The sequence below is a fragment of the Camelus bactrianus genome, chromosome 19 (genome assembly GCF_048773025.1).
Source record: "Camelus bactrianus isolate YW-2024 breed Bactrian camel chromosome 19, ASM4877302v1, whole genome shotgun sequence".
Classification (NCBI taxonomy): Eukaryota; Metazoa; Chordata; class Mammalia; order Artiodactyla; family Camelidae; genus Camelus; species Camelus bactrianus.
In genome coordinates this window covers 22,931,188-22,945,101 of record NC_133557.1, presented here as the reverse complement: position 1 = coordinate 22,945,101, position 13,914 = coordinate 22,931,188, and the positions used below count along the sequence as shown (strand labels likewise).

The 13,914-nt window shown below is 48.8% G+C and overlaps 1 protein-coding gene across 3 annotated transcripts in view; it reads left to right on the top strand.

Annotated features, from left to right (window-relative positions):
* The window catches only part of KCNB1 (potassium voltage-gated channel subfamily B member 1), a 103,794-nt gene that overhangs the window by 9,699 nt on the left and 80,181 nt on the right, over window positions 1-13,914 (top strand). For 2 of the 3 annotated variants that reach the window (XM_074347417.1, XM_074347416.1), the window contains one exon: window positions 927-1,659. In XM_074347417.1, coding sequence (XP_074203518.1) covers window positions 1,093-1,659 — 567 coding nt within the window. In that variant the 5' untranslated portion in view covers window positions 927-1,092. Of the gene's footprint in view, window positions 1-141; window positions 376-926; window positions 1,660-13,914 lie in introns of those variants that run through there. The other variant, XM_074347418.1, reaches the window with a different exon arrangement.

Below are 13,914 nucleotides of genomic sequence, written 5' to 3'. Positions count from 1 at the left end.
TCAGCTCATTTCCCCGCCTCCCACCTCCCCCACCCCTTCCCTTCCAAGCCCCGGGAAAGGCGCAGAACCCGCAGTTATAAAAAGCCTTCGCGGGAGAGGAGCGAGGAGGAGTAGGAGGAGGAGGAGGAGGAGAAGGGGGCGGGGAAGAAGCGAGGACGGAGCAGGTGGATCCCTAGGACTCTGTGCGCCCCTCTTGCCTTGGGGTAGGGGGTGCAGAAGGAGGGGCGGGACCCGGGGCATAGCTTGGCTTTGCGTCTCCAGGGTTCATCTCATCGCCGGAGCGACCTCAAGAGATGCTCCCGTGGCTTGGGGAGAGGGGTCGCTCCAGGACAGCAGGGCTGTCGTGACCACCCCGTCTATTGTGACCTCCGACAGGTGGGCACCTGAAACGCCAGAATTCCCCCAAATCTTTAAAGATCTTTAAATCTAAAAAGCAATTCCGTTGCCACACCACCCCAGCCCTCAAATCCTAATTACCTCGGAGCGGAGGAAGGAAAAGATGAGTTGTCGGGTTTTTTTTTTTTTTTTTAAGTTTTTTTCATGCAGCGCCCCTCTTCTCACCATTGCGGGGCCAGGTCCAGGACTCGACGGGGATACCCAGGGAAAAATGAGTTTCAGCACTCGACGGGGCGGACAGCGCCCCAGGCGGCTGGGTCGGGCCTAGGCCTCAGAAGCCCGGGGTGGGGCCTTCCCAGCCCCCGGGGCGCCTCTTGGGGGCCTTCTTCCCGCCCCAAAGGGCGGCCCCTCCTTTATCCACGGGGTGGGGCAGACTTCAGCACCGGCAAGAGGGACAGCGCCCAACCTTTCTGCCGGCCTGAGCGGCTTAAGCGCCTGGAAGGTCAGGCGGGCTGGGGCCCAGGTGGAGAGGTGGGGAGGGGCCGCGCACAGTTCCGTTTGCTGACCTGCATTCGCTTTCTGCCTCGCAGCCGTCGGGATGGAGGTGAGAAGACGGCCGTGACTCGCGCCCGCGCGGCTCCCTGCACCCCCATCAGCCCACAGCACTCCCTGCCCCCCTCCCCCGCGGTGGCGGGCCTTGCCGTCCAGTGACAGCGGCCTGGGGGGGCGGGGGGGGCGGGGGCGGCCGGACCAGCGATGCCGGCGGGCATGACGAAGCATGGCTCCCGCTCCACCAGCTCGCTGCCACCCGAACCCATGGAGATCGTGCGCAGCAAGGCGTGCTCGAGGCGCGTCCGCCTCAACGTCGGGGGGCTGGCGCACGAGGTGCTCTGGCGCACCCTGGACCGCCTGCCCCGCACACGGCTGGGCAAACTCCGAGACTGCAACACGCATGACTCGCTGCTTGAGGTGTGCGACGACTACAGCCTCGACGACAATGAGTACTTCTTCGACCGCCATCCGGGCGCCTTCACCTCCATCCTCAACTTCTACCGCACTGGGCGGCTGCACATGATGGAGGAAATGTGCGCACTCAGCTTCAGCCAAGAGCTTGACTACTGGGGCATCGATGAAATCTACCTGGAGTCCTGTTGCCAGGCCCGCTACCACCAGAAGAAGGAGCAGATGAACGAGGAACTCAAGCGTGAGGCCGAGACCCTACGGGAGCGGGAGGGCGAGGAGTTTGATAACACATGCTGCGCAGAGAAGAGGAAAAAGCTCTGGGACCTACTGGAGAAGCCCAATTCCTCCGTGGCTGCCAAGGTGAGTCTGAAATCTGGGGGCTGCTGGGCTGGGGGTTCTGCCTGTGTCCCCAGATCAAGGACCGTGGTTGGGGTCCCTGGCTTAGTTCCCAAATATGAAGACCAGAAAAGAGGAAGGGCTATGGCTGAGACCTCAGAGGTGAGGACCAAAAACCCTTTCAGACTGTTCCTGTGTGGCATTTGTCACCTCATCCTTTTATTATTCAATACTTTATACCCCAGCTTTGCTGGAGAAAAGGATTTACAGAGACTTATGAAAACTCACAGCAAGAGAATAGACACTGAAAATAACAGGGCATGGAGGAACAATAAGGCCTTGCTGGGATGGAGTAGAGTTGAGTTTGGTCTATTCTACACAATGCTCCCTTGTGGATGCCCAGACCCAGGCTGGAAGGGGGGTCACCCTGCAATTTTAATACTTATCCCTATATTAATAACCCCACTTTGCCCCAAAGAGGGAATGAAGGCAGCTTACTGACATGCTTGGAGGACATTGAGATACTCTCAGTCAGTTTTAACATAAGAAGCAAAAATGAGGCAATGGACTCTGAGGAGTGGGTATGTGCATGCATGACACATGCGGCTGGCTGTGATGATTGTGGGCGAAGGGTCACCCCGGCTTGTTCTTTATTTGGTGAGTTGATTCCAAGAATGGTTTGATGCAGCTTGTAAAGATGCTTTGGCTGTCGGAAGAGGATGTAAATTTTGAAATAGGGGAGAAAATATGAGGCATGAAAAATAAAGCAGGAGAAAGACAGAAATGGGTTCAATCACACTGGGTGGGCCATGGAGTCCTGTGTGCTTTTGGGTAAGAACAGAGGCCATAAAGGACTGAGGAAGTCTTGTGGGGTGGGGACAGGCCAGTGTGGGAGGTCATTTGTTGATGAGCAACTTCTCTGTGTCAGGTTGGGACTCAGGGATGCCTTGGAGAGATGGGGGCCTGTCTTCACGTGGCCAGCGTGCTGGGAATTGGGAGTAAATGACAACACAGTGTGTGCAGTGCTATAAAAGAGGCCATGTGGGGCCCAGGGGGAGCCCAGAAAAGAGAGGTGTTAATGTCAAAATCCAGAAAGACCAAGTTGGGAAAGTCATGTTGAACATAACCCATTCTCTGAGAGTGGGACCAAAGAAGACGGGCAGGTAAATGTATTCACAGCAAAAAGAAAAAGGGAGGAGGAAGGAGGAAGGCAGCTAGGGCTGCCTCCTGTCCAGCCTGGCTTCTCATTGTGGGACCTCCCTGACTCAGTTGACCCCTTACTGAAGGCCCACCTGCAGAGCCAAGTTTGGAGGGGGTTTGTGGTATCCTTTCTCCAGATCTGGCCACCCAAGGAGAGGCCTTTGAGAGTGAATGTAGGAGTGGGTAGCTGTTTGGAGAGAGGCCAGGTTTTCTCACTTCATACCCTAAAGAGGACGTAGAGATTCCTAGGCCTGGTTTCCTTTTCTGTGGGCCAACCCTTGCTATAATCCTGCCCCTGGTTTCGTGTACAAAAAGCCTCTCTCTTAAGATATAGTCACTCACCCTTAACCGGCTTAGGATCAACAGACTTATTTTGCTATTTCCAGGCCTGACATGGGTTCCTCCTCTCCACACCCAGTTTAGACCCAGACATGACTCTCCTTTCTCCCTGCCCTGTCCCTAAGACAAGGAGGCAGGAAAGGGGAGTGTCATCCTCCATCAAAAGAAGCAGGCAAAGGGCTGTGTTTGGGCTGGCCCCTGGCAGCAAGGCAGGGGGCCCAGGCTTGCAAAAGGCGCTGTTTGGGAATAAACAGCTTCATCTCGCCCTCGGGTTAATCCGCTCACAGGGACGAGCTTCGTGACCTCTTTGTGATCCCAGGCTCGGGCTGCAGGCTTGTCCTGGCAGATGGACGGTCTAGGATATTCTGCAGCCAAGGCTGAAATGATGAGGCAGGCAGGCTCATTGGCCCTCAATATAGAAATCCTGACTGCCATTGATCACATGTCTACTGTGTATGAAGTGTAACAACACATTTAGTCCTTATGCCAGCTCTCTTTTATTATCCCACCCTTCACAAATAGGGAAGATCGGAGAGGTTAAGTGACTTGCCTAAGGTCGCACAGCAGGCAAACAGGAGTAGCCAGAAATTCAAACTCAAATGTGAATTTGAAGACACTGTTCTTTCCATAGTGATTAAGTAGCAGAGTCTCCTTCCCAGTCTCCCTGCTTCTGCCTTTGCACCCTGCTATCCATTCCCCACTCAGCCACCAGAGTGAGCTTTTCTAAATGTAAATTGGATCACATTATTCATCTGCTTAAATGCTCCGGAGAGGTTTCCCATCACATTCAGAATAAAGTCCAAACCCCTCACCACGAATCCAGCCCCATGACCTCTCTGAGCTCATCTCTTCTCTCTGTTTCACTCAAGTTTCAGCCCCACTGACCTCCTTGATGTTCCCTAAACAGGTCAGGCTTTATCCTAACTCAGGACCTTTGCACTTGCTGTTGCTGCCACCTGGAATTCTCTTTCCTACACTGTCCCATGGCTGGCTGCTTCTCCTTATTCCTCATTGGAGCTGGTCTCTGCTCAAATGTCCCCTCCTTAGTGAGACCCTTCCTGATCCCTGTCTGAAACAGCCTCCCTACCCCTACATTCTGTCACATCTTGCAGTGTTTTTTCCTGCATAGAGTTTAAGCACCATCCTGAAATTACATTTGCTCCTTTGTGTTTCTCAGTTCCTCCCCCACAAGAACATAAGCGTCATGAGTTGTACTCAACTCTTCTGTTTCCAGCACCCATCATGGTGCCTGGCACAGAGGATCTCCAGATAGCTATATGTGGAATGAATGAATGGAGCAAGCAATCAGTCACTGTGTCTAAGGGTCCAGGGATCTGTTACTCCTTCCTCCCAGTTCAACTGCAACCCAGTTCTCTGTGCCTTGGGCCTCCTTCAATCATTTGTACTTTGCCTATCCCAACCCCACTGAGCCCCCCAACTTGAATGCTTTGCTTGTCAGAACATCAAGGCCTGTGGAAATTTCTCAGCAGTCACAGAATAGGAAGTCAGATGGAGGGTCATTGCTGGGTGATTGTGAGGTACAGAAATGGCCATACCCCATATGTTTAAGAACAGGGACAGACCCAGGTTCCAAGCCCAGCTCCACCACCTCCCCAGTTTCTGGCTTTAGACAAGACCTCTCCACACCCCAGCCTCCTGCCTATAAAATATGGATGAAAGGCCCACCTTGCAGGGTCATCATGAAATCATGTTTGTCAAAAGTTAGCACAGTGCCCAGCGCACAGTAGGTGGGACTTACTGTTCTAAATAATAAAGAGGCCAGAGTCCTTTCTCTGTGACTGGGTGGGCTGAGTTGCAGCAAACCCTTTCCTTCTGATAGCAGTGCTGGGAGGCTGAGCTGCCGCTGTTAATAATTAATGGATGTTCTGGCAACACAGAGACAAACCAAAGCACAGGCCTCGCCTTCCCTGTCAGGGGAGTGAAAATCAAAATCCATTAGGCAAAAGGCAGTGTGATTGATTCTTGTTTGGAAGCTGGGGTCAGCCCCATCAGAGTGACGGGGTTGTGGTGCTGAGCCACCGCTGGGTTTCTGCTTTCTGGGAAAACTCTGCTGGCTGTTCTCAGTAGGAGAGAGAGAGGGAACTAATTTGCCAGGACAGGAGTGTCTGTGGTCCCTGGAACAGTCTAAGAGAGATGATTTCCTAATTTCCAGCATAGCTGCTGTTTATTGTGCCAGGTACTGATTAGTGGTACTTTATATGCAATATCTCATTGAATCCCTCCAACAATTCAGTCAAAGTAGTCTGCCAGTTTGGGCTACAAGTCACAGAATAGAAAACTTGAAGTGGCTTTTATAAGGAGGAAGACACATCCTCTCACTTAATAGGAAGTTCCAAGGTAGCTGGTTTTGTGTTAATGATTCCATGATGCCATTAAGATTCTAGATTCTTTCCGACTTTCTGCTACTCCAACTCCTGCAGGTGGCTTGGTCCTCAGGCTGGATGCCTCATATCACAAGATGGCTACCCAGTTCCAGCCTTCACATGTAGGCACCTGATGTCCAACCAGTGAAGAAGGGCGTGGCCTTTTATGTGCCACTTTTCCTCTTGCGAGGCAAACCTTTCCCAGCAGCCCCCTGGCTACTTCTTTTTAAATCCCACTGGCCACGGTCAGGTAACATGCTCATGCTCCAGCTGCAGGGAAGCCTGAGAAAGCAAGTGTCTGGCATTTTCAGATGGGGGGGAATGGGTTTCATGAGTGGTATTAATGTTCTTTTATAAAGAGGAAATGGAGGCTCTGAGAGGGGAAGTCACTCGCCGGAGCTCACACAGCTAAGTGCTCAGTGAACGTGTGTCGGAGGAATGAAAATGGCAGAGCGAGGGTTTGAACCCAGATTGGTCTGGTTCCCAAGCCTGTGCTTCTTGAATCCTGGAATCTTGTGCAGATCTTTCAAGCTCTCTGAGCCTCAGTGAGCTCATCCACCAAACAGTGCTGATAGCAGTGCCCACCTCTTGGGGCTGTTTTGATGATTCAGTGAGATTTCAGATGTGAATGTAATTTGCAAATGGAAAGTACTTTACACATATGAATTATTACTACTACATCCCAAAGTGGGAGTATTCTTTATTTAGGGACATTGGTCAATAGTTTGCCCCCACAGATTTGATTAAGAATCAGCTCTGGAGCCTAACATTTGTTGTTCATTTCTCAGCTACGTCGCTTATCAGGAATGTGACCTTGGGCAAGTTCCTTTCCTCCTCTGAGTCTTAGTTTCCTCATCTGGAAAATGGGAATTATAAGACAGCTCACCTCTTAGGGCCATTTGGAGATAATCTGCATAAAGAGCTTAACCCAGTACCTGGCATGTGGTAGGGAGCCTTCTGTAAGTGACAATGGTGATGATTAGCATTATCACCGATTTCCTCTGTTCTAGCTACACGGCTAGTTGGCAACATCCCCTATCACAGTGCTGTTGATTGTAGATCACTGCCTGCCCCCTGGGGACTTCATGCCTAATTTAGTGTGATGTTGCTTCTGCTTCTTTGACCTGGTCCGGAGGGAATTTGTGTTTTATCATCAAGAATAATAGGGAAATCAACTCGGAAACCGTGGGCCCCCTCCAGTGCTGTAAGTGTTCTGGCTGAGGCTCTTGCTGGCCCTGGGTTAGTCATCCTGGGTGTTTTTGTTTATTCCTGGGAAACGACATACCAGAGATTCAGAATCCTGGCTGTGGGTTTACACAGACCTGGGTTTGAATCCCAGCCCTGACATTTCCTAGTTCGGGACTTTGGAAAAATCACCTCACCTCTTGTAGCTTCCATTTCCTAATCTGTCGATGAGGGTGATAATAAAAGCCACCTCACAGGGTTGCCTGGAGGGTTAAGTATGACAGTGCAGGTAAAGTGCCTGAGCCGCGTTTCGTGAAGCCAGTATCCTGATTTGATGAAGGGAAACATGGAGGATGCTTCAAGGACTTGCCTGGGTCAGACAACAAGTTGGGGAAAGATCAGGGGCCAGGACCTTCTGTCCTCATCGTTACCCTAATTGAGGTTCAGAGACCTTCCCATTCCTCCAGGACATTTGACCAGGAGCATACCTTGGCAGCTGGTCTCTCGGGGGGTTTGAAAGGCTACAAAAGGCTAGAGATTGTGAAAATGCTTAGGTAGGAAAAGTGCTGGCCGAATGAGCAGTTTGGCCAAAACTTAATTAACTAGAAGAGAACAGCATGCTTTAAGCACCAGCTCCATACCCAGCACTTCATACACTTCCTATACTTGATAGCATCATGGATGGGAGCCCTGATTTTAGAGTTGGATTGCCCAAGTTCAAAGTTTGACCCTTCTACTTACTAACCATGTGATTTGCGGCAAACTACTGCACCTCCTTGTGCCCTGGTTCCTTCACTCATAAAATGGGGCCAGTAGCAGGGCCTGCCTCATTGAATCGCTACCAGAATTAATCAATGCATGCAAAGCATTTCAAGTAGGGTCTGACACGTAGAAAGCCCTCCGTAACTGTTAGGGGTTTTTGTTTTGTTTCGTTGTTAATGGTCATTGTTTCACTTAATCCTCCTGATTATCCTGCCAGAGAAATAAAATCCCTTCCAAAAATTCATTTTTCTTATAAAATGATACATGCTCATTGTGAGGTGAGGTTACATAACTTGCTCAAGTCACTCAGGCAATTGGAGCAGAACACGGACCTGATCCTGATAAAGAAGATACAGTCAGTGTCCCACCTATATCCCTTTAGCTTGTACCATTTCAGTGCCACTGGCCCAGCTCCCAGCTACCAGCACCTTCAGTTCTTTGCCTAGATACTTCCTCTGGCCAGTGGAGTCCAGTAAAGACAGGGAGTTAATGCCCCACCTGGAGGGAGCAGCCCTCAACTGATGTCTGATGGGGAAAGGTGTATAAATAATCCAGCTCCCTCCCCCTAGATGGGGGTATAACTCAGAGGTGCATGGTCCACACTGGCCCCCAGAGTTCATCAGCAGAATTAAAGCCCCAGGTGCCCACAGTGGTTCCTTGCTTGATAATATACCCTGTTTGGCCTCTTTCCCTTCCCTGTCTCATGTGCCCTCTCCCCTACCCGCTTTTCCTGAGATCACTTCCCACATAAGCCACTTTACCCAGATCCTTGTGTTAGGATCTAGTTCTGGGGGTACAATCAAAGACCTGTGGGAAACCTCAAACTCCTACCAGGGATCATCTTAAAAGAAGAAATTCCAGGGCTGGCTGGGCTCAGTCAGCCTCAGCCTCATCTCCTGGAGAAAATAAACACAGTAGCAGCAGCAGCCATGGCTCTGCTCCCAGTGGGCCTGGCGCAGTGCAGGGAGCATTAATGCACCGCAGTGTCTGACTCCCACAGTCACCCTACAAGGGAGGGATAATTATCCTCACCTGACAGCTGTGGAAACAGAGGCCCAGAGAGGTGGAGTGGCTGGCCTGGGGTCACACAGCAAATAGGAGGACTCCCTGAATGTGAGCCCGCAATCTGGCCTCTGCGTGGTAAGAATGACATTCAGGAAGTGGGAAGTGAGCTCCAGGATGCCTTTTCACCTTGGGGAACTGAGGTGCTACGGAGGTGAGAGATGTTCAGCACCTTCCACCTGACTTGGGAGTGTTCCTGGCTCCTGGTACATTATGACCTTGACCACAAAGGCTACAGGATGGGACTATTGGAGACACAGGGTTAACGTTAAGCATTATTTTAATAGATAATTTAAATAGATAAGGCCCTATCTTCCCCCCTAAGTGGAATATTCTTGATTTGGGTGTTTCTGGTAGAGGTGGGCATGACCGGATGGGGCCAGGCACACTCCAGCCCCCAAATTGGAGGCAGGAGGGGCGGGAGCCAGAATTCACATGTTCAGATCCAGAACACCAATTCTCCTTTAAAATTTTCCCTGATGACATAAATAACAAATAAGATGTAATGTTAGCATATGAGACATATTCCTGTGGGTATGGGTATGGGCCTGGGTTCAAATTCCACCCCCATGGCTTCCTGGCTGTATGAGCCCACAAGGCACCTCACCTGTGTGAGGCTGGGAAGTGGGAATAATCAATCGGGCACACTTCCCGGAGCAGTGATGCTCAGCCCTATTGGAACATCTGGATCACCTGAGCTTTGACGAAGACTCATGCCCAGCCCCGACAGTTGAAACACAATCTCTGGGTGATTTTTTTTATTTGTGGTAAAATACACATAACGAAATTTACCATCTTAACCCTTTTTAAATGAATGGTTCAGTAGTGTTAAGCATATTCGCATTGTCGTGCAACCAATCTCCAGAACTTTTTTTATCTTGCAAAACTGAAACTCTGTACCTGTGAAGCAATAACTCCATTCCCACCCCTCAGCCCCTGGCGTCCCCGCTTCTATTTCAGTCTCAATGAATTTGACTACCCTAGGTCGAGTATTTGGCTTTTGTGACTGGCTTATTTCACTTAGCCTAATATACTTAAGGGTCATCCATGTTGTCACACGTGTCAGAATTTCCTCCCTTTTTAAGACTGAATGATATACCACATTTTGTTTATCCATTCATCTGTCAGTGGACACTTGGGTTGCTTCCACCTTTTGGCTGTTTTGCAAATAGTAATGCTAGGAACATGGCTGTACAAATATCTCTTCGAGACCCTGCTTTCAATTCTTTTGAGTGTATATCCAACAGTGGAATTGCTGGATTGTGTGTTAATTCTATTTTTTTTTCACTTTTTAATTTTTTGAGGAACCGCCATATTGTCTTTCATAGTGGCTACACCATTTTACATTCCTACCAACAGTGCACAAATGTTCCAATTTCTCCACATCCTAACACTTGTTACTTTCTGGGATTTTTGGTTTGGTTTTGTTTTGTTTGTAGTAGCCATCCTGATGGGTATTTCATTGTCGTTTTGATTGGCATTTCCCTAATGATTAGTGATGTTAAACACCTTTTCGTATGCTTGTTGGCCACATGTATGTCTCCTTTGGAGGAATACCTACTCAAGTGATTTGAGTTGTAGCAGTTTCTTTATATATTCTGGATATGAACCCCTTATCAGAGATCTGATCTGCAAATAGCTCCTCCCATTCTGTAGGTTGCCTTTTCACTCTGTTGATTGTGTCCTTCAAGGCTCAGAAGTTTTGAATTTTGATGAAGTCCATCTTGTCTATGTTTTCTTTTGTTGTCAAGAAATAATTGCCAGATCCAAGGTCATGAAACTTTTTTGTCATGATTTCTTCGAAGAGTTTTATACTTTTACATCTTGCATTTAGGCCTTTGATCCATTTTGAGCTGTTTTTTTGTATGTGTTTGAGGAAAGGGACCAACTTCATCCTTCTGCAAGTGGCCAGTTGTCCCAGCGCCATTTGCTGCCCTGGGTACATTTCCCGGGTACTTCATCCTTCCCGGGTCCTGCTCTGCGCCAAGCTGATTCCTCCGCCTTGCACCCCCTGCTTCATCTTGTCTGCCTGCAGCCTCTCTCTCCTCACCCTTCAAGGCCCAGCTTCTCCCTCCCTCCACCACCCACACCCGCTTCAGGCAGCACTGCCTGCTCCTTCCTCCGTGCTCCGGAAACCTGATGTTCATACCTTCCTTGTACAAAACACTGTGAAGACGAGCTTATGAGTTATTCTGTGGATGCCAGACCTGGCCCACAGAGAGACAGGAATGCTTAAGAGAGCAGGCTCTGCAGCCTGACTGCTTACATTCAAATCCCAGCTCAATGATGATTCAAGCTATGTACCCTTGGGGGAATGACTTAATTTCTCTGGGTTTCAATTTCCTGATCCATAATTTGGGGAGCCTCACAGCAACCAGAGTTGTTGTGACAAATCTATACGAAACACTCAGAGAAGTCCTTGGCACTCAGGAAGAGTTCAGTACAAGTTAACACTTGCTGTGGTGATGATGATGATGATGATTGTTATTGTTATTGCCATTAAGTGTTAGTAAATGTTTGTTGAGTGAATGGATGAGCAAACTTGCATGATCTAATGGTGATTGATCAGAGGGGTCTCCCTTACAAGGCAAGGGTCTCCCAGGAGTACCTCCCCCATCTCCTCCCACCTTCCATGTCTCTCCTTGTACACTACCATGCCTACACTTCCTGGGCCAGGAAGAAGTGACTTCTGGACTTCCATTCACAGAGAGGAGGCACAATTAAATTAGACACTTGAGGAGTTCTCTTACACCCTGACTACTCTATTTTTGCTCTGCAGCAAGGTTGGTCTCCACCATAATTGCCCACTGTGGCCTGGCAGGCAGACACTGTCTCTGAGAGAATGTTACATTTTCAATTCCACACCATCACTCACATCTGCCAGGTAAATGGACTTGGAATCAAACAGCTTCTAAATATAGACCATCACAGTTCACTAATTGCTACCTAGGGCCCATTCCTGAGTCTTTCCAAGGCATGTGTGGTCCTTGGGGCCCTTGGCCTTGGCCAGTATTGCTTCTCAGAGTCTTTGTAGACCCAACTGTACCAAAGAAGCAGCCCGTGATCGCCCTGCCAAGGGCATGGGAGAAGCAGAAAGAAAGGTGGAGATAAGACCATGTTGAACCAGCCTTCAGCGTGTCTGGAATTCCCACTGTCTCTTTGAATGGATCAATTTTCTTCTATCTTTTATGCCATGGATATGTTTACACATCCTTTATTGTTCCTTGAAATACTGACTGAAATTTGATTCAGTCATTTCCCCCTATTCCTGGGACAATCCTTTAGGTTTCAAAGTTCACTTCCTGTCTAGGTTTCTTTGGTCCTTACAACTTCATGTGGCTATACGTGCATGTTTTGAGGTCCTGCTTCAGTGCCACCTGTTGTTTGTGTGACAAACATTTATTGCATGTTACTATATGCAGGTTGCTTGAGAAGCATTTGTGTATCTATTAGTCGGGGTTCTTTGGGTTGCAGGTGACAAAAATGCATGTGGACTTAAGCCAAAAATGTAATTGAAAAGTCCTGGGATTAGGTGAGGTTCCTAGCAAGGCTGGATCCAGGGGCTTAAATATGTCATCAAGCATCGGTCTCCAATCCATCGAAGTCTCTTCTTCTCCATGTTGGCTTCTCAGCAGGCTGTACAAACATGGCTGGAAAGATAGCATCCAGCAATTCCAGGCTTCCATCCTGGGGAAAAAAAGCAAGTCTCTTTCCCAATAATTCCAGCAAAAGCCCAGGGCTGATTTTCATTGGTCCATCCCTGAACCAGTCACTTAGCTGGGCCTGGGTCACATGACAAATGCTGGTGCTGGGATGAGATAGAGAATGGGAAAGAGGCAGTTCTTCCAAAAAAAAAAAAAAAAAAAAAACTGGAATACTGTTACCAAGAAAGGGGAAAATAAATGCAAGCTGGCAAAAGGAATCCACAGCCATTATGGAGTTTGTAGCCTGGCAGAGGGAGATAGGCATTAAACAAATAAAAAAATAAATGAAAGAATAATCACAAAGTGTAATATGTATGCTGGGAAGGAAAGAAGAAAGGTGTTTTGACAGAGAATAACATGCCAAGGTCAAAGAGGGGCGCAGGTGGCCCTTTCTGAGAACCTGAACTTGATTCCTCTCCTTCTTGAGCTGCAAGAAGTGACCTTCTACAAATTCTAACTCTGCTGTGCCACTTAACATGCTCCCTCTTGTTTTCGATTTTCTTCTGAACTTGTTGTATCACTCCAACTAATGCAAGATGTTCTCAAAGTCTAGGACTATATCTTACTCATTTCTGTGTTCTAAGGCAGGGTGGAATGCCTGTTTTGTAAATCAGGTTTTATTGGAACACCACCACCATATTGTCTGTGGTTGCTTTTGGTAACAACAGCGTTTACAGGGAAAGTTTGCTGACCTGTGTTCCAAAGTCACCTCATTGCCTGATGCAGGGGACCACCTGGCTTTGTCAGGGGGGATTTGTTGGAGGACTGGAGGAAGGGCAGGAAGGCACAAGCTAGCTGTGTGACCTTGAATAAATCACTTAACCTCTCTGGGCCGCTGGCTCTGTATCTTGCAAAGACAGCTGCCCCTTCTTATCCTGCAGGTATTGGCTCATATGTCACCTCTTCTGAAAGGCCCTCCCTGACCTTGAAAGACCAGTTTGGACTTGAAGGCATTTCCACTCTTTCCATGATAAAATGTCTCAGTGGTTTATTTTGAGATTAGGCCCACTCAGGGCAGTGACCTGTCCCTCCTCTTCGCCAGTGTTTTCCTTCCTCTCATACGCCATCTCCCTGGTAGAATGAGTGGGAAGAACTCTGGCTTGGAACTCTGGAGGCCTGGGTTCATAAGACTAACACTGCCACATATGAGCTATGAGACCCTGGGCAGACAGACCCGTCACCTCTCTTGGCCTCAGTTTCCTTAGCTGGGAAATAGGTATGGTAACTTGCCAAGCAGGGCTACTAGAAAGACAGATGCACTCCCCTGTGCCAGAGGGGCCAGCACTGCGCTGGCTGAGCACAGATGCTTCACTCATGTTGTTGGTTTTCCTTCTCCCTTTTCTCAAGAGGGAGAGAGGAAAGGGAGCTACCCCAAACCTTGCTTTAATCAGGTGGGAGCTGACTTCAAAACTCAAGGCAGCCCATCCTTAGTGAGTGCCAACACAAGTCATAGAAATTTGCAGGTAAGTCCTAAATTTATTAGCTAATAGGATGCAAGATCCCCCTACCCAGCCTCCAAAAAGAGCAGGAGGAAAAATCTGCTGACGTGGTTGGGAAAAGCACAGGAATACTAAGCCAGCAAACCAGACTGCCTCTGAACCTCAGGTTCCTCCTCTGTAAAATGGAAATAAGAAATTCCCTGA